Source organism: Cherax quadricarinatus, chromosome 1 (genome assembly GCF_038502225.1).
Source record: "Cherax quadricarinatus isolate ZL_2023a chromosome 1, ASM3850222v1, whole genome shotgun sequence".
In the NCBI taxonomy this organism is placed as follows: Eukaryota; Metazoa; Arthropoda; class Malacostraca; order Decapoda; family Parastacidae; genus Cherax; species Cherax quadricarinatus.
The window spans coordinates 3900732-3920544 of NC_091292.1; the positions used below are offsets into that span (position 1 = coordinate 3900732).

The window sequence follows — 19813 nt, forward strand, 5'->3', positions numbered from 1 at the left end:
ACCTCTTGAACAGTGCTGTAATTTTCATAAAAGTAATGATGATATTTGAAAAGAATATCTTGTACAAAATTGTGCGTGAACGTGTTAGATAGGAGTGAATGGAGACGAGTGGTTTTTGGGACATGACGAGCTGTTGGAGTGTGAGCAGGGTAATATTTAGTGAAGGGATTCAGGGAAACCTGTTATTTTTATATAGCCGGACTTGAGTACTGGAAATGGGAAGTACAATGCCTACACTTTAAAGGAGGGGTTTGGGATATTGGCAGTTTGGAGGGGTATGTTATATATCTTTATATATGCTTCTAAACTGTTTTATCTGGGCACCTCTGCAAAGACAGTGATTATGTATGAGTGAAGTGAAAGTGTTGAATGATGATGAAAGTACAGTATTTTCTTTTTGGGGATTTTCTTTCTTTTTGGGTCACCCTGCCTCGGTGGGAGATGACCGACTTGTTGAAAAAAAAAAAATCAGATCTGTTGTGAAAGTAAAGAAAAAATGTACTTACAACAACTGATTCTCATTAAATACTTTCTTTGCAGTTTCGGGTAGAGTCAATGATGCTTCGCTTGGCTCGAGGCTCAAATATGGTGTCCATATCTCCCAGCATTCATCAGAGAAGTGCTATGAAGGCACCAGAGTGGATTGCCCTTACCATGGAGCCAGAGTCAAGGTATTACATATGACCTATGTTTGTATGTAGTTCTTTCTTTTTATTTTAGTCAATCTTTTGTTTTGCTGGCATTTATTCCCATTTTTTAAATCCATATCAGCAAGACTAGCCTAAAGTTTAAGAAAGTCCTCTTTCTTGCCTTTTATATACTGTATATTATCACATTGCTAATTTCCATTTGTTCTAGGGTGAAGCATTTTGTTTTTTACTTCATCTTTCCCACCAACCATTTCTTGTTTTCTTCTGTACCCACTCTCCTATTGCGACATCTGCTTCATTAGTTACTTTGATCTTCTAAAGCCCATGCATACATACAAATTCCTATATTTGCTATATGTAATATGATGTTTAGGTGAATTACTATGTAATTACCTTTTTTACTTGCTACTTAAGGAGGGGTTTGGGATATTGGCAGTTTGGAGGGACATCTAAACTGTCGTATCTGAGCGCCTCTGCAATGATTGTATTTAAGTGATGGTGAAAGTGTTGAATGATGATGAAAGTTTTTTTCTTTCTTTTTGGGTTTTTCTTTATTTTGGGTCACCCTGTCTCGGTGGGAAACTGCCAACGTGTTAAAAAAAAATATTAATGCTATCCATTATTTTACAGATTTTATACAGACCCGGTGGTAGTGTTAGACTTTCAGAGTCTTTACCCATCAATCATGATTGCATACAACTATTGCTATTCTACGTGCCTTGGCCGAATTAACTTAATTGATGGCCCACAACCTATGGAATTTGGGACTACATATTTGCATATACATCCAGATGAGCTTGTTAAATGTGTTGATGAGGTGAGTAGTTTCTTACTGAAAGTGGGGGAAGGGGTAGCAGGAAAATTTCTGTGCATACTTATTTGAGCTTGGCATGAGAATGGTGAAGGGGTGGATGTGAGCTTTACCTTCTGGTTCTGCTGAACTTTCAGCTGCTGATACAAAAACCATTTCTGTACCCATGCTGGTGTCCTATAAGGAATTTAATGATTTCTAGATGTAGGTAGTCTCTTTCAATCATCTCTAGCAGTTTGCACTTTACAATTCCTACCTGTCTTCTTTCCCTTCAGTATTGATTTACATGCTATCTTCTAATTGTCTGGTATTTGCCTTTGTATTAATGACTTTTTAAAAGTGTGTGAGTGGCTTGAACAGTATTCCATTTACTACAAAGAGAATTAAAGCTAGTACGTATTTAATAAACAGAGGCAGTAGATTTAAGGAGATTTGACAATACTTCTTACTGTGCCTGTTGTTGCTCTTGATTCTTTTGCTACTTTGATGCTAGTAGTTTTGCTACTATTTCTACTGTTTCTTTCATGCTTGCACAGGTGCTGCTATTTTTTGTTTCTTTGATATTGGCAGCAGTGGTGCTATTGAATGCACTTTTGGCATTAATGATGCTGTTGCTACTATGATGGTGACAGCAGTGCTGCTGTTCGTGCTACTCTGACGCAGGCAGCAGTTCTGCTGTTAGTGGTACTTTGATGCAGGCAACAGTGCTACTGTTGCTGCTACTTTGATGCTCCAAGCAGTGTTGATGTTACTTTGATGCTCCCAGCAATGTTGATGTTACTTTGATACTGGCAGCAGTGTTACTGTTGCTGCTACTTTAATGCTGGCAGAAGTGCTGCTGTTGCTGTTACTTTGATGCTAATGGCAATATTGCTATTGCTGCTGCTGCTGCTGCTGCTGCTGCTGCTGTTGCTAGAAAAGCTGTTGTTAATGTGTACCTGGAGTATACCTAGAGAGGCATCCCAGTCTGTGACCAGACCTCATGGTGGATCAGGGCCTGATCAACCAGGCTGTTACTGCTGGCCACGCATAATATAGACAGGTAGGTTGCAAGAGAATATGACATTTGTTCAATGTATGAAGACAGAAGTTACAGAACAAAATTTTATTGGGATGATGTTTCATTGTGTGAACAGCAAGCTGTTGTCCCACAAACAGCTTGGTCTGCAATTTGTTTCTTTGTCTTAATTTTGGCATTAAGAAGTTTAGCCCACCCAGAAGTGCTGCAAGTGGTGCAAGTTATTGTTATGTGGTAGCAACATTACAACTGCTCATCTTGGCCATTGTTGTTGTTATATGGTAGCAACATTACAACTGCTCATCTTGGCCATTGTTCTTGTTATATGGTAGCAACAGTGCAGTAACTCACCTTGGCCAGTCAACTGAGTGGAGCATCACTAGTGTTCATCTTGTTGCCATGGTTAATATTAAGAGACAAAAAGGGATGATAATATCTCCTAAATTGCATGGTGAACATGGTATGTCAAGGTACCAGTGGGTAGGTGTTCGAAGAATTCAAAGACTTAAAATGCTACTCATTGCAGATGGACCACATGCTTATTGTACTGTAAGAAATTTGAAAAGACTACATTCATGGGTACTGCTCCTTGTTTCAATGATTTTTTGTTTTCAGTAAATATTAGAAACCTTCAATAAATACTAGAAACCTTTTTTTAATTATTTTAGTATATATATTTTCTTCAAAATTGACTGATTTATCTTAAATGAAGCAAATTTCAATAAGTTACCATAGGTTAGGTGTGCATTTACACACACACAAATGGACATGTGCAAACATTTTGCTTATATTACTAAGGTATTTAATCTATATTAAATATAATCATTTGTTTTATAGGATTTTATACTATGTTCAGAGTTTTAAGACAAGGAAGAGTATACTTTCTATGGTCAGACACAGTGGGGCAGTCACAATTGTATTTAGAATGTAGTGTATATATAAAATATAACTTGCATAATCCCAAATGTATTTTTTATTTAAATCATGTCCTCAGGTGAATGTCTCCCCATGTGGTGTTGCCTTTGTCCCTTCCAGTGTAAGACGTGGGATTCTGCCTATCATGTTAGAGGAAATTCTTAACACTAGACTTATGGTAAGTGACAATATTTGACAAACACAAAATTGTGCAGTACCATAATAGACACTCTTGTTATACTTGTTAACTTTCACTTTTTTTTTATTACTGTGTATAGTTTGTACATATGCTTTTTCAACTGTCTTGTGGATCAAATCTGATTACTTTCTATTTTATTGATGCTGTGTGGCCCCAATGGGTTTAGTGTTTCTCATGAATATAATTGATTTGTTCATGTGTCTTTGCATACCAGTAGAGTGCTAGGAATATGTATGTCTTGCTACTTCTACTTACACTTAGGTCACACTACACATACATGTACACATTTATTTATACACACTCATCTGAGTTTTCTTTGATTTTATCTTAATAGTTCTTGGTCTTATTACTTTTCCTTTTATATCCATGGGGAAGTGGAATAAGAATCTTTCCTCCGTAAGCCATGCGTGTTGTAAAAGTCAACTAAAATGCCGGGAACAATGGGCTAGTAACCCCTTTTCCTGTAAAGATTACTAAAAAGAATAAGAAGAAGAAAATTGTCAAAGTGGGAAGTCTGAATGTGCGTGGATGTTGTGCAGATGATAAGAAAGAGATGATTGTGGATGTTATGAATGAGAAGAAGCTGGATGTCCTGGCTTTAAGTGAAACAAAGCTGAAGGGGGTGGGAGAGTTTCAGTGGAGAGGAATAAATAGGATTAGGTCAGGGGTTTCAAATAGAGTTAGAGCTAAAGAAGGAGTAGCAATAATGTTGAAGGATAAGCTATGGCAGGAAAAGAGAGACTATAAATGTATTAATTCAAGGATTATGTGGAGTAAAATAAAGATTGGATGTGAAAAGTGGGTTATAATAAGCATGTATACACCTGGAGAAGAGAGAAGTGTAGAGGAGAGAGAGAGATTTTGGGAAATGTTGAGTGAATGCATGGGGAGTTTTGAATCAAGTGTGAGAGTAATGGTGGTTGGGGATTTCAATGCTAAAGTGGGTAAAAATGTTATGGAGGGAGTAGTAGGTAAATTTGGGGTGCCAGGGGTAAATGTAAATGGGGAGCCTTTAATTGAGCTATGTGTAGAAAGAGATTTGGTAATAAGTAATACATATTTTATGAAAAAGAGGATAAATAAATATACAAGGTATGATGTAGCATGTAATGAAAGTAGTTTATTAGATTATGTATTGGTGGATAAAAGGTTGATGGGTAGGCTCCAGGATGTACATGTTTATAGAGGGGCAACTGATATATCGGATCATTATTTAGTTGTAGCTACAGTTAGAGTAAGAGGTAGATGGGAAAAGAGGAAGGTGGCAACAACAAGTAAGAGGGAGGTGAAAGTGTATAAACTAAGGGAGGAGGAAGTTCGGGTGAGATATAAGCGACTATTGGCAGAAAGGTGGGATAGTGCAAAGATGAGTAGTGGGGGGGTTGAAGAGGGTTGGAATAGTTTTAAAAATGCAGCATTAGAATGTGGGGCAGAAGTTTGTGGTTATAGGAGGGTGGGGGCAGGAGGAAAGAGGAGTGATTGGTGGAATGATGAAGTAAAGGGTGTGATAAAAGAGAAAAAGGTAGCTTATGAGAGGTTTTTACAAAGCAGAAGTGTTATAAGAAGAGCAGAGTATATGGAGAGTAAAAGAAAGGTAAAGAGAGTAGTGAGAGAGTGCAAAAGGAGAGCAGATGATAGAGTGGGAGAGGCACTGTCAAGAAATTTTAATGAAAATAAGAAAAAATTTTGGAGTGAGTTAAACAAGTTAAGAAAGTCTAGGGAAAGTATGGATTTGTCAGTTAAAAACAGAGTAGGGGAGTTAGTAGATGGGGAGATGGAGGTATTAGGTAGATGGCGAGAATATTTTGAGGAACTTTTAAATGTTAAGGAAGAAACAGAGGCAGTAATTTCATGCACTGGTCAGGGAGGTATACCATCTTTTAGGAGTGAAGAAGAGCAGAATGTAAGTGTGGGGGAGGTACGTGAGGCATTACGTAAAATGAAAGGGGGTAAAGCAGCTGGAACTGATGGGATCATGACAGAAATGTTAAAAGCAAGGGGGGATATAGTGTTGGAGTGGTTGGTAGTTTTGTTTAATAAATATATGAAAGAGGGGAAGGTACCTAGGGATTGGCGGAGAGCATGTATAGTCCCTTTATATAAAAGGAAAGGGGACAAAAGAGACTGTAAAAATTATAGAGGAATAAGTTTACTGAGTATACCAGGAAAAGTGTACGGTAGGGTTATAATTGAAAGAATTAGAGGTAAGACAGAATGTAGGATTGCGGATGAGCAAGGAGGTTTCAGAGTGGGTAGGGGATGTGTAGATCAAGTGTTTACATTGAAGCATATATGTGAACAGTATTTAGAAAAAGGTAGGGAAGTTTTTATTGCATTTATGGATTTAGAAAAGGCATATGATAGAGTGGATAGAGGAGCAATGTGGCAGATGTTGCAAGTATATGGAATAGGTGATAAGTTATTAAATGCTGTAAAGAGTTTTTATGAGGTAAAAGTAGGTCTTAGACAGGGATGTGTAATGTCACCATGGTTGTTTAATATATTTATAGATGGGGTTGTAAAAGAAGTAAATGCTAGGGTGTTCAGGAGAGGGGTGGGATTAAATTTTGGGGAATCAAATTCAAAATGGGAATTGACACAGTTACTTTTTGCTGATGATACTGTGCTTATGGGAGATTCTAAAGAAAAATTGCAAAGGTTAGTGGATGAGTTTGGGAATGTGTGTAAAGGTAGAAAGTTGAAAGTGAACATAGAAAAGAGTAAAGTGATGAGGGTATCAAGTGATTTAGATAAAGAAAAATTAGATATCAAATTGGGGAGGAGTAGTATGGAAGAAGTGAATGTTTTCAGATACTTGGGAGTTGATGTGTCGGCGGATGGATGTATGAAGGATGAAGTTGATCATAGAATTGATGAGGGAAAAAGGTGAGTGGTGCGTTAAGGTATATGTGGAGACAAAAAATGCTATCTATGGAGGCAAAGAAGGGAATGTATGAAAGTATAGTAGTACCAACACTCTTATATGGGTGTGAAGCTTGGGTTGTGAATGCAGCTGCGAGGAGGCGGTTGAAGGCAGTGGAGATGTCCTGTCTAAGGGCAATGTGTGGTGTAAATATTATGCAGAAAATTTGGAGTGTGGAAATTAGGAGAAGGTGTGGAGTTAATAAAAGTATTAGTCAGAGGGCTGAAGAGGGGTTGTTGAGGTGGTTTGGTCATTTAGAGAGAATGGATCACAGTAGAATGACATGGAAAGCATATAAATCTATAGGGGAAGGAAGGCGGGGTAGGGGTCGTCCTCGAAAGGGTTGGAGAGAGGGGGTAAAGGAGGTTTTGTGGGTAAGGGGCTTGGACTTCCAGCAAGCGTGCGTGAGCGTGTTAGATAGGAGTGAATGGAGACGAATGGTACTTGGGACCTGACGATCTGTTGGAGTGTGAGCAGGGTAATATTTAGTGAAGGGATTCAGGGAAACCAGTTATTTTCATATAGTCGGACTTGAGTCCTGGAAATGGGAAGTACAATGCCTGCACTTTAAAGGAGGGGTTTGGGATATTGGCAGTTTGGAGGGATATGTTGTGTATCTTTATATGTTTATGCTTCTAGACTGTTGTATTCTGAGCACCTCTGCAAAAACAGTGATAATGTGCGAGTGTGGTGAAAGTGTTGAATGATGATGAAAGTATTTTCTTTTTGGGGATTTTCTTTCTTTTTTGGGTCACCCTGCCTCGGTGGGAGACGGCCGACTTGTTGAAAAAAAAAAAAAAAAATGTGTAGAAAGAGGTTTCGTAATAAGTAATACATATTTTATGAAGAAGAGGATAAATAAAATGTACAAGGTATGATATAGCACGTAATGAAAGTAGTTTGTTAGATTATGTATTGGTGGATAAAAGGTTGATGAGTAGGCTCCAGGATGTACACGTTTATAGAGGGGCAGCTGATATATCGGATCATTATTTAGTTGTAGCTACAGTTAGAGTAAGGGGTTGATGGGAAAAGAGGAAAATGTCAATAACAAGCAAGAGGGAGGTGAAAGTGTATAAACTAAGGGAGGACGAAGTTCGGGTGAGATATAAGCAACTATTGGCAGAAAGGTGGGCTGGTGCAAGTATGAGTAGTGGGGTGGTTGAAGAGGGTTGGAATAGTTTTAAAAATGCAGTATTAGAATGTGGGGCAGAAGTTTGTGGTTATAGGAGGGTGGGTGCAGGAGGAAAGAGGAGTGATTGGTGGAATGATGAAGTAAAGGGTGTGATAAAAGAGAAAAAGTTAGCTTATGAGAGGTTTTTACAAAGCAGAAGTGTTATAAGAAGAGTAGAGTACTGTATATGGAGAGTAAAAGAAAGGTGAAGAGAGTGGTGAGAGAGTGCAGAAGGAGAGCAGATGATAGAGTGGGAGAGGCACTGTCAAGAGATTTTAATGAAAATTAAAAAAAATTTTGTAATGAGTTAACAATTAAGAAAGCCTAGGGAGTGAATGGATTTGTCAGTTAAAAACAGAGTAGGGGTGTTGGTAGATGGGGAGATGGAGGTTTTGGGTAGATTGCGAGAATATTTTGAGGAACTTTTAAATGTCGACGAAGAAATGGAAGCGGTAATTTCATGCACTGGCCAGGAAGGTATACCATCTTTTAGGAGTGAAGAAGAACAGGATGTGAGTGTGGGGGAGGTGCGTGAGGTATTATGTAGAATGAAAGGGGGTAAAGCAGCTGGAACTGATGGGATCATAACAGAAATGTTAAAAGCAGGAAAGGATATAGTGTTGGAGTGGTTGGTATTTTTGTTTAATAAATGTATGAAAGAGGGGAAGGTACCTAGGGATTGACGGAGAGCATGTATAGTCCCTTTATATAAAGGGAAAGGGGACAAAAGAGATTGTAAAAATTATAGAGGAATAAGTTTACTGAGTATGCCAGGAAAAGTGTACGGTAGGGTTATAATTGAAAGAATTAGAGGTAAGACAGAATGTAGGATTGCGGATGAACACGAAGGTTTCAGAGTGGGTAGGGGATGTGTAGATCAAGTGTTTACATTGAAGAGTATATGTGAACAGTATTTAGATAAAGATAGGGAAGTTTTTATTGCATTTATGAATTGAGAAAAGGCATATGATAGAGTGGATAGAGGAGCAATGTGACATATGTTGCAAGTATATGGAATAGGTGGTAAGTTAATAAATGCTGTAAAGAGTTTTCATGAGGATAGTGAGACTCAGGTTAGGGTGTGTAGAAGAGAGGGAGATTACTTCCCAGTAAAAGTAGGTCTTAGACAGGGATGCGTAATGTCACCTTGGTGGTTTAATATATTTATAGATGGGGTTGTAAAAGAAGTAAATGCTAGGGTGTTCGGGAGAGGGGTGGGATTAAATTATGGGGAATCAGATACAAAATGGGAATTGACACAGTTGCTTTATGCTGATGATACTGTGCTTATGGGAGATTCTAAAGAAAAATTGCAAAGGTTAGTGGACGAGTTTAGGAGTGTGTGTAAAGGTAGAAAGCTGAAAGTGAACATAGAAAAGAGTTAAGTGATGAGGGTATCAAGTGATTTAGATAAAGAAAAATTAGATATCAAATTGGGGAGTAGTAGTATGGAAGAAGTGAATGTTTTCAGATACTTGGGAGTTGATGTGTCGGCGGATGGATGTATGAAGGATGAAGTTGATCATAGAATTGATGAGGGAAAAAGGTGAGTGGTGCATTAAGGTATATGTGGAGACAAAAAACGCTATCTTTGGAGGCAAAGAAGGGAATGTATGAAAGTATAGTAGTACCAACACTCTTATATGGGTGTGAAGCTTGGGTTGTGAATGCAGCTGCGAGGAGGCGGTTGAAGGCAGTGGAGATGTCCTGTCTAAGGGCAATGTATGGTGTAAATATTATGCAGAAAATTCGGAGTGTGGAAATTAGGAGAAGGTGTGGAGTTAATAAAAGTATTAGTCAGAGGGCTGAAGAGGGGTTGTTGAGGTGGTTTGGTCATTTAGAGAGAATGGATCAAAGTAGAATGACATGGAGAGCGTATAAATCTGTAGGGGAAGGAAGGCGGGATAGGGGTTGTCCTCAAAAAGGTTGGAAGGAAGGGGTAAGGGAGGTTTTGTGGGCAAGGGGCCTTGACTTCCAGCAAGGGTGCGTGAGCGTTTTCGATAGGAGTGAATGGAGACGAATGGTATTTGGGACCTGACGATCTGTTGGAGTGTGAGCAGGGTAATATTTAGTGAAGGGATTCAGGGAAATCAGTTATTTTTATATAGCCGGACTTGAGTCCTGGAAATAGGAAGTACAATGCCAGCACTCTAAAGGAGGGGTTCGGGATATTGGCAGTTTGGAGGGATATGTCGTGTATCTTTATACGTATATGCTTCTAAACTGTTGTATTCTGAGCACCTCTGCAAAAACTGATTATGTGAGAGTGAGGTGAAAGTGTTGAATGATGAAAGTATTTTCTTTTTGGGTCACCCTGCCTTGGTGGGAGACAGCCGACTTGTTAAAAAAAAAAAATGTTTTCTCTCTTCCAGGTAAAGCGCATGATGAAAGAATACAAAGATGACACCGCGTTGCAGCGTGTTTTACATTCTCGTCAGTTGGGATTAAAACTCATTGCCAATGTCACTTACGGATATACTAGTGCAAATTTCTCTGGTCGAATGCCTTGTTCTGAGGTAAGAATATTAGCTTTAGGCAATTTTGAATGTTAGTATATAGTGTCAAAATGGGTAGTGCAAGATTTTTGGTGACTGCACCTGCCTTCTCACAACCATCAACCCACCAGAAAAATAGCTGTTAAGTATCTAATACTTTTTCCTTTTATTCTTTATTCTAATGCAATTTTTAACACTTTGCATCCCTCTGAAAATTATTTTGGTTCGGTACAACGAACAAGGCTATTTGAAACCGGCAAAAGAATGGTAAACATTTGGTGTTACTGGGTCCCTTGGCTATAATTATGTACAGTAGACCGTTGATTAGCAAGTGTTCCTTTACCACATTTTCTCCATTACACCATTGCAAAATTGCAGCATATTTTCGACTAACATTCCGTAAAATTTGACTAACATAGTGCCACTCTGGGAAAAAAAGAATTGCAGTGCCGTGATCTGATCTGCTGGATTTCCCATTCTGTCTAGTGGGCTCATGGGAAGCTTGCCTGTGGGTCAGTCCATTGTTTTTGTGAGGGGGAACCTAGCTTCCTGCCCTGCCTTCCCCGTCCCACCTCTCATTGGTCTGTACATGTGTCTCATACGACTCTCAGATCTGTGTTTTTTTATTAATTTAGTTGGTTCTTGCATGCCAGTCAATACTTGCAGTGTTGTCATATCAATAAGTCACTCTTGTCTGATTTTTTGGGGTTATTTTAGATAATTTACACTATATATGATGATTTTCCTTATGTGCCTAAATGAACTTTTTTTTACCCCCAACAAGTCGGCCATCTCTCACCGAGGCAGAATGACCCAAAAAGAAAGAAAATCCCCAAAAAGAAAATACTTTCATCATCATTCAACACTTTCACCTCACTTAAACATAATGACTGTCTTTTCAGAGGGGCCCAAATACAACAGTTTAGAAGCATATACGATAAAGATATTTTTTTTTTTTTTTTCAACAAGTCGGCCATCTCTCACCGAGGCAGGGTGACCCAAAAAAAGAAAGAAAATCCCCAAAAAGAAAATACTTTCATCATCATTCAACACTTTCACCACACTCACACATTATCACTGCTTTTGCAGAGGTGCTCAGAATATAACAGTTTAGAAGCATATACGTATAGAGATACACAACATATCCCTCCAAACTGCCAATATCCCAAACCCCTCCTTTAAAGTGCAGGCATTGTACTTCCCATTTCCAGGACTCAAGTCCGACTATATGAAAATAACCGGTTTCCCTGAATCCCTTCACTAAATATTACCCTGCTCACACTCCAACAGATCGTCAGGTCCCAAGTATCATTCGTCTCCATTCACTCCTATCTAACACGCTCATGCACGCTTGCTGGAAGTCCAAGCCCCTCACCCACAAAACCTCCTTTACCCCCTCTTTCCAACCCTTTCGAGGACGACCCCTACCCCTCTTTCCTTCCCCTATAGATTTATATGCTTTCCATGTCATTCTACTTTGATCCATTCTCTCTAAATGACCAAACCACCTCAACAACCCCTCTTCTGCCCTCTGACTAATGCTTTTATTAACTCCACACCTTCTCCTAATTTCCACACTCCGAATTTTCTGCATAATATTTACACCACACATTGCCCTTAGACAGGACATCTCCACTGCCTCCAACCGTCTCCTCGCTGCTGCATTTACCACCCAAGCTTCACATCCATATAAGAGTGTTGGTACTACTATACTTTCATACATTCCCTTCTTTGCCTCCATAGATAACGTTTTTTGACTCCACATATACCTCAACGCACCACTCACCTTTTTTCCCTCATCAATTCTATGATTAACCTCATCCTTCATAAATCCATCCGCCGACACGTCAACTCCCAAGTATCTGAAAACATTCACTTCTTCCATACTCCTCCTCCCCAATTTGATATCCAATTTTTCTTTATCTAAATCATTTGATACCCTCATCACCTTACTCTTTTCTATGTTCACTTTCAACTTTCTACCTTTACACACATTCTCAAACTCATCCACTAACCTTTGCAATTTTTCTTTAGAATCTCCCATAAGCACAGTATCATCAGCAAAAAGTAACTGTGTCAATTCCCATTTTGAATTTGATTCCCCATAATTTAATCCCACCCCTCTCCCGAACACCCTAGCATTTACTTCTTTTACAACCCCATCTATAAATATATTAAACAACCATGGTGACATTACACATCCCTGTCTAAGACCTACTTTTACCGGGAAGTATTCTCCCTCTTTTCTACACACCCTAACCTGAGCCTCACTATCCTCATAAAAGCTCTTTACAGCATTTATTAACTTACCACCTATTCCATATACTTGCAACATCTGCCACATTGCTCCTCTATCCACTCTATCATATGCCTTTTCTAAATCCATAAATGCAATAAAAACTTCCCTACCTTTATCTAAATACTGTTCACATATATGCTTCAATGTAAACACTTGATCTACACATCCCCTACCCACTCTGAAACCTCCTTGTTCGTCTGCAATTCTACATTCTGTCTTACCTCTAATTCTTTCAATTATAACCCTACCGTATACTTTTCCTGGTATACTCAGTAAACTTATTCCTCTATAATTTTTACAATCTCTTTTGTCCCCTTTCCCTTTATATAAAGGGACTATACATGCTCTCCGCCAATCCCTAGGTACCTTCCCCTCTTTCAAACATTTATTAAACAAAAGTACCAACCACTCCAACACTATATCCCCCCCTGCTTTTAACATTTCTGTCATGATCCCATCAGTTCCAGCTGCTTTACCCCCTTTCATTTTACGTAATGCCTCACGTACCTCCACCACACTTACAGTCTGCTCTTCTTCACTCCTAAAAGATGGTATACCTCCCTGGCCAGTGCATGAAATTAACGCCTCCCTTTCTTCCTTAACATTTAAAAGTTCCTCAAAATATTCTCGCCATCTACCTAATACCTCCCTCTCCCCATCTACTAACTCCCCTACTCTGTTTTTAACTGACAAATCCATACTTTCCCTAGGCTTTCTTAACTTGTTTAACTCACTCCAAAATTTTTTCTTATTTTCATTAAAATTTCTTGACAGTGCCTCTCCCACTCTTTCATCTGCTCTCCTTTTGCACTCTCTCACCACTCTCTTCACCTTTCTTTTACTCTCCATATACTCTGCTCTTCTTATAGCACTTCTGCTTTGTAAAAACCTCTCGTAAGCTACCTTTTTCTCTTTTATCACACCCTTTACTTCATCATTCCACCAATCACTCCTCTTTCCTCCTGCCCCCACCCTCCTATAACCACAAACTTCTGCCCCACATTCTAAAGATAATAAAGATATACGCGTGTAATATATCCCTTCAAACTGCCAATATCCCAAACCCCTCCTTTAACCCTTTCAGGGTCCATGCCATAGATCTACGGCACGGACCCTGAATTTCTTGGTCTCATTTGATAGAATGGAAGATTTTTTTTTTTTTTTTATCATACTGGCCGATTCCCACCAAGGCAGGGTGGCCCGAAAAAGAAAAACTTTCACCATCATTCACTCCATCACTGTCTTGCCAGAAGGGTGCTTTACACTACAGTTTTTAAACTGCAACATTAACACCCCTCCTTCAGAGTGCAGGCACTGTACTTCCCAACTCCAGGACTCAAGTCCGGCCTGCCGGTTTCCCTGAACCCCTTCATAAATGTTACTTTGCTCACACTCCAACAGCACGTCAAGTATTAAAAACCATTTGTCTCCATTCACTCCTATCAAACACGCTCACGCATGCCTGCTGGAAGTCCAAGCCCCTCACACACAAAACCTCCTTTACCCCCTCCCTCCAACCTTTCCTAGGCCGACCCCTACCCCGCCTTCCTTCCGCTACAGACTGATACAATCTTGAAGTCACTCTGTTTCGCTCCATTCTCTCTACATGTCCGAACCACCTCAACAACCCTTCCTCAGCCCTCTGGACAACAGTTTTGGTAATCCCGCACCTCCTCCTAACTTCCAAACTACGAATTCTCTGCATTATATTCAAACCACACATTGCCCTCAGACATGACATCTCCACTGCCTCCAGCCTTCTCCTCGCTGCAACATTCATCACCCATGCTTCACACCCATATAAGAGCGTTGGTAAAACTATACTCTCATACATTCCCCTCTTTGCCTCCAAGGACAAAGTTCTTTGTCTCCACAGACTCCTAAGTGCACCACTCACCCTTTTCCCCTCATCAATTCTATGATTCACCTCATCTTTCATAGACCCATCCGCTGACACGTCCACTCCCAAATATCTGAATACATTCACCTCCTCCATACTCTCTCCCTCCAATCTGATATCCAATCTTTCATCACCTAATCTTTTTGTTATCCTCATAACCTTACTCTTTCCTGTATTCACTTTTAATTTTCTTCTTTTGCACACCCTACCAAATTCATCCACCAATCTCTGCAACTTCTCTTCAGAATTTCCAAGAGCACAGTGTCATCAGCAAAGAGCAACTGTGACAACTCCCACTTTGTGTGATTCTTTATCTTTTAACTCCACACTTCTTGCCAAGACCCTCGCATTTACTTCTCTTACAACCCCATCTATAAATATATTAAACAACCACAGTGACATCACACATCCTTGTCTAAGGCCTACTTTTACTGGGAAATAATTTCCCTCTTTCCTACATACTCTAACTTGAGCCTCACTATCCTCATAAAAACTCTTCACTGCTTTCAGTAACCTACCTCCTACACCATACACCTGCAACATCTGCCATTTTGCCCCCCTATCCACCCTGTCATACGCCTTTTCCAAATCCATAAATGCCACAAAGACCTCTTTAGCCTTATCTAAATACTGTTCACTTATATGTTTCACTGTAAACACCTGGTCCACACACCCCCTACCTTTCCTAAAGCCTCCTTGTTCATCTGCTATCCTATTCTCCGTCTTACTCTTAATTCTTTCAATAATAACTCTACCATACACTTTACCAGGTATACTCAACAGACTTATCCCCCTATAATTTTTGCACTCTCTTTTATCCCCTTTGCCTTTATACAAAGGAACTATGCATGCTCTCTGCCAATCCCTAGGTACCTTACCCTCTTCCATACATTTATTAAATAATTGCACCAACCACTCCAAAACTATATCCCCACCTACTTTTAACATTTCTGTCTTTATCCCATCAACCCCGGCTGCCTTACCCCTTTTCATTTTACCTACTGCCTCACGAACTTCCCCCACACTCACAACTGGCTCTTCCTCACTCCTACAAGATGTTATTCCTCCTTGCCCTATACACGAAATCACAGGAGACAAATTGTCAAAATCAACAAAACGGAATCAGAACCCCTGCCGATAACACGTGGAGTTCCCCAAGATAGTATCCTGGGTCCCTTATTATTATGTTATGTCAATGATATGCCTATCAGTGTCAAGTGCAAACTCCTACTGTATGCAGATGACAGTGCTCTGTTAGTGACAGGTAAAGACCCACAAAATATTGCTAATGTTTTAACACTGGAACTGGAGTCCTGCAGCAATGGTTAGTAGACAACAAACTATCATTACACCTAGGGAAAACTGAAGCCATTCTCTTGGCACGAAACATAAACTGAGAAGGGTAAATAATTTTAATGTTCAGTGTAATGGGGAGCCCATCACTTTGGTTTCATCAGTAAAATATCTGGGAATCCCCTTTGACCCATGCATGTCAGGAGAATTGATAGGGAACAGTGTAGTAAAGAAAGCAAATGCCAGACTGAAGTTCCTGTATAGACAAGCACAGTGTCTACCTACTGAGGCTCGCAGGACCCTATGTCTAGCCCTTATACAATGCCATATGGATTACGCTTGCTCTTCATGGTACTCTGCCTTGACAAAAAAACTGAAAGATAGACTGCAAATCACCCAGAACAAAATCGTAAGATTCATCCTGGGGCTGGGACCAAGAGAACATGTAGGCCAGGATGAATTACAGCAGTTGGATATGCTGAATGTTGAAGACAGAGTAAAACAACTGAAGCTAAATCATGTTTATAAAATTGCTCACAAACAGTGTCCAGAATATCTTGCTGTCAATTTTGTCAAGGTTGGGAACCAAAGCAATCATAGTACTAGGGGGAGAGAGCACAACTTTGTAGTACCCACAGTCATTGGCCAGGCTTCAAACACCTTTTATTGTACAGCAATAAAGGAATGGAACAGACTACCCGCACATGTCAAAGCCAGTCATAGCATGAACCAGTTCAAGAAGAGTGCCAAAAGGTGTCTGATGAATGTAGCTACAGAAAGGGAGGGGAATGATTCTCTATTTTTTAGCTAACATACGTGTAAATTTTACCTTATTCCTAGTAATGACCCTCGTATTGTAGATAGTCTTAATGACCCTCGTGTAGTAGATAGTCTTTTTAGTATGATAATAAGATGTTATCTTCATTGTAGAATAATAAGAAAATATTATAACCTTTATATTATAATAATAAGGTAAAAGGACCCCAATGGAAATAAGTCACTCTGTCTGACTTTTTTGGGTTATCCTAGGTTCTCTACACATATGCTGCTATGTATGATAATTCTATGTAACTGTATTTGTGTATACCTGAATAAACTTACTTACTTACTTAGCTTCCCTATCTTCATCAACATTTAACAATTCCTGAAAATATTCCCTCCATCTTCCCAATACCTCTAACTCTCCTCTCCTATTTTTAACTGACAAATCCATTTGTTCTCTAGGCTTCCTTAACTTGTTAATCTCACTCCAAAACTTTTTCTTATTTTCAACAAAATTTGTTGATAACATCTCACTCACTCTCTCATTTGCTCTCTTTTTACATTGCTTCACCACTCTCTTAACCTCTCTCTTTTTCTCCATATACTCTTCCCTCCTTGCATCACTTCTACTTTGTAAAAACTTCTCATATGCTAACTTTTTCTCCCTTACTACTCTCTTTACATCTTTACTACAGAAATAAAGATGATTTTGATTGGTTTAAGCACTGGAAATGGCTTGAAGCTGAACTCGAAGTAGCAGAAATGTTAAATTTTTGCCGCTGTTCAAGATTAAACAAATGACCTCACAAGTCTAATACATGACAGCTGGTGAGTCTAATAATCATTCACAAATGTGGTGATATTATTTATACAATTATTACAGTATTGCATAACAGTAAATCTTCTATTTTTTGGTTTGAATAAAAATTCATTATGTGAATAAAAAATCAAAATGGAATTCATTTGTAAAGCCTGAAAACGTAACTAATGAACAGAGGAAATGTTAGTTTAGTGTCAGAAATGCCTGCATTGTTTATCCTGGACCATATTTTGAAATTGGAATATTTTGAACTTTGCATTAAATTGGCCAAATTACCAATTTCCGGTCACTTTATTTTGTTGTTGAAACAGTTGACTTGGTGATTTCTTGTGCTCAATTGATAGAATAGAAGTATTACTAGTGATATAGCTAAGAATTTGGTTGACTGGAATACTGTAATTGCCCTAAAATGGGAGTCAAAGTCGGCAAAATCGCCGATGCGTAAATATCAACGACACATCAAAATTCGCGAGAGCATAATTTTGTCAATTTTCCATCAAATTTCGTACTTTTTGTTTTATTATCTTCAGAAAAAGATTCTCTACCATTTCTTAAGAAAAAAATAACAAAATTATTTTTTGAAAATTTTTGGACCCTTGTGTACACTTTGAAATTTGGCCTCTGGACCCTGAAGGGGTTAAAGTGCAGGCATTGTACTTCCCATTTCCAGTACTCAAGTCTTGCTATATAAAAATAACCGGTTTCCCTGAATCCCTTCACTAAATATTACCCTGTTCACACTCCAACAGCTTGTCAGGTCTCAAAAACCATTCATCTCTAACACGCTCATGCACGGTTGCTGGAAGGCAAAGCCCCTCCCTCCATTCTCCAACCTGAAATTACCTAATATTGAAAACGTGCATAGTCTTACACAGACACAGTGGTCAAATTTTCGTAGTCAGTTCCTGGGTGATGAATAGATTATAATTGTTATCTATGTTATATATTTGTCATGATCATAAATGAGCATATGAGCTTTTTACAGATTGGAGACAGCGTTGTCAGCAAAGGACGAGAAACTCTGGAACGATGTATCCAGCTTGTAAATTCTCATCCCTCGTGGCATGCTAAAGTAGTGTACGGGGATACAGACTCACTCTTTGTGCATTTGCCTGGAAGAACAAAGAACCAAGCATTTACAATAGGGTACGAAATTGCCAACCAAGTAACCCAGATGTATCCTAAACCTATCAAACTGAAGTTTGAGAAAGTTTATTTACCTTGCATTCTACAGGTTGGTGTATATAGAATAAATATAATGGTATTGTATTGAAATTTTAATAATAATGTGAGATGGTGTGTGGTTACCAAAGGTATAATTCAGAGCAGTGGAGGGATTGAAGTGATCTTGGTACTGAGAGAGGATGAAGCAGAGTAGGACGACCAGCAGAGTGTATAAATCAGCAGTGGAAGAAAGGAGAGGTGTTAGTTGTCCCAGGAAGGGTTAAAGGGAGGGAATAAAGGAGGTTTTGAGTGTTAGGAGCTTGAGGATCTATCAAGCTTGTGTAAGTGTCAGTTCAGAATGACTGGAGATTAGGGGTTTTTGGTTTGGCTTGTTGTGTTGTTGGAGTGTGAGCTGTGTAACATTTATAAAAGGATTCATAGAAACTAGTTAGCTGGACTTGAGTCCTGATGATGGGAAGTACAGTGCCTGCACTCAAAAGGAGGGCTGGAGATGCTGCAGTTTGGAAGGTCATTTGAACTGTTATGTCTCAGTTTCTGGAGGGTGTGTTGGCTATGTAAGCCTCTGGGCTACTGGCAGCAATAGCCTGGTTGGTGAAATGATCAGTAGATTGTAGGAAGTAGAGCTTTTCTTCATCAATAATAGTAGCTGGAATAGCTTTCAAGGTAAGGTAATGTGCTAAAACTATACTGGAAACATTGTGTCCATGAAAAATTTGTTGTGCACCATAAGTATAGCTTTACTCCTTTAATGACAAATAAGAGATCTCAAAAATATATGTACAGTACCTAATGCAAGTTTTCTCAACTAAACATTTTTGAGCAGTTCCTTATACTTTCCTCTGTCTCACCCAGACAAAGAAACGCTATGTTGGGTACATGTATGAAACTCCTGATCAAGAGGTACCTGTGTTTGATGCTAAAGGTATTGAGACTGTGAGAAGAGATGGGTGCCCAGCTAGTGGTAAGGTGAGGAAGTAGCTCTCTACTATAGTTGATGGCCAGAACACTGCATATTTTTTTATTTCTTTGGTTGTATTTATACAACATGTATGGCTAAAAGAACAATCGTTTTTAACCCAGTTAGAGTTCAAATTTAAAAAATCTATGGAACCTTAAGAATATGTTAATATAGATGCAAATGCAGTATAAATGAACATGAATAGATACCTGTTTTTTTTTTTTTTCCAGAAATTGTGTACATTGGTTTCCATAATTAATTTTATGCTGTAGAGTGATTTACGTTATTGAACAATGGGGAACAATGGGGGGGTCACCCCCACTTTAAGCATGCCATACCTATTTCTACTTAGTACAGTGGTCCCACGTTTATCGTCATTAATCCTTTCCTGGAAGTGCGACGATTACCGAA

At 39.0% G+C, this 19813-nt stretch overlaps 1 protein-coding gene across 9 annotated transcripts in view; it reads left to right on the forward strand.

Annotated features, from left to right (window-relative positions):
* The window catches only part of LOC128690850 (mucin-3B-like), a 245985-nt gene that overhangs the window by 204909 nt on the left and 21263 nt on the right, over positions 1-19813 (forward strand). For 2 of the 9 annotated variants that reach the window (XM_070085103.1, XM_070085263.1), the window contains exons 24-29: positions 541-671; positions 1281-1467; positions 3474-3572; positions 10063-10206; positions 18245-18493; positions 19297-19410. In XM_070085103.1, the coding sequence (XP_069941204.1) occupies positions 541-671; positions 1281-1467; positions 3474-3572; positions 10063-10206; positions 18245-18493; positions 19297-19410 (924 nt within the window). Of the gene's footprint in view, positions 1-540; positions 672-1280; positions 1468-3473; positions 3573-10062; positions 10207-18244; positions 18494-19296; positions 19411-19813 lie in introns of those variants that run through there. The other 7 variants (XM_070085383.1, XM_070085334.1, XM_070085141.1 and 4 more) reach the window with 5 other exon arrangements.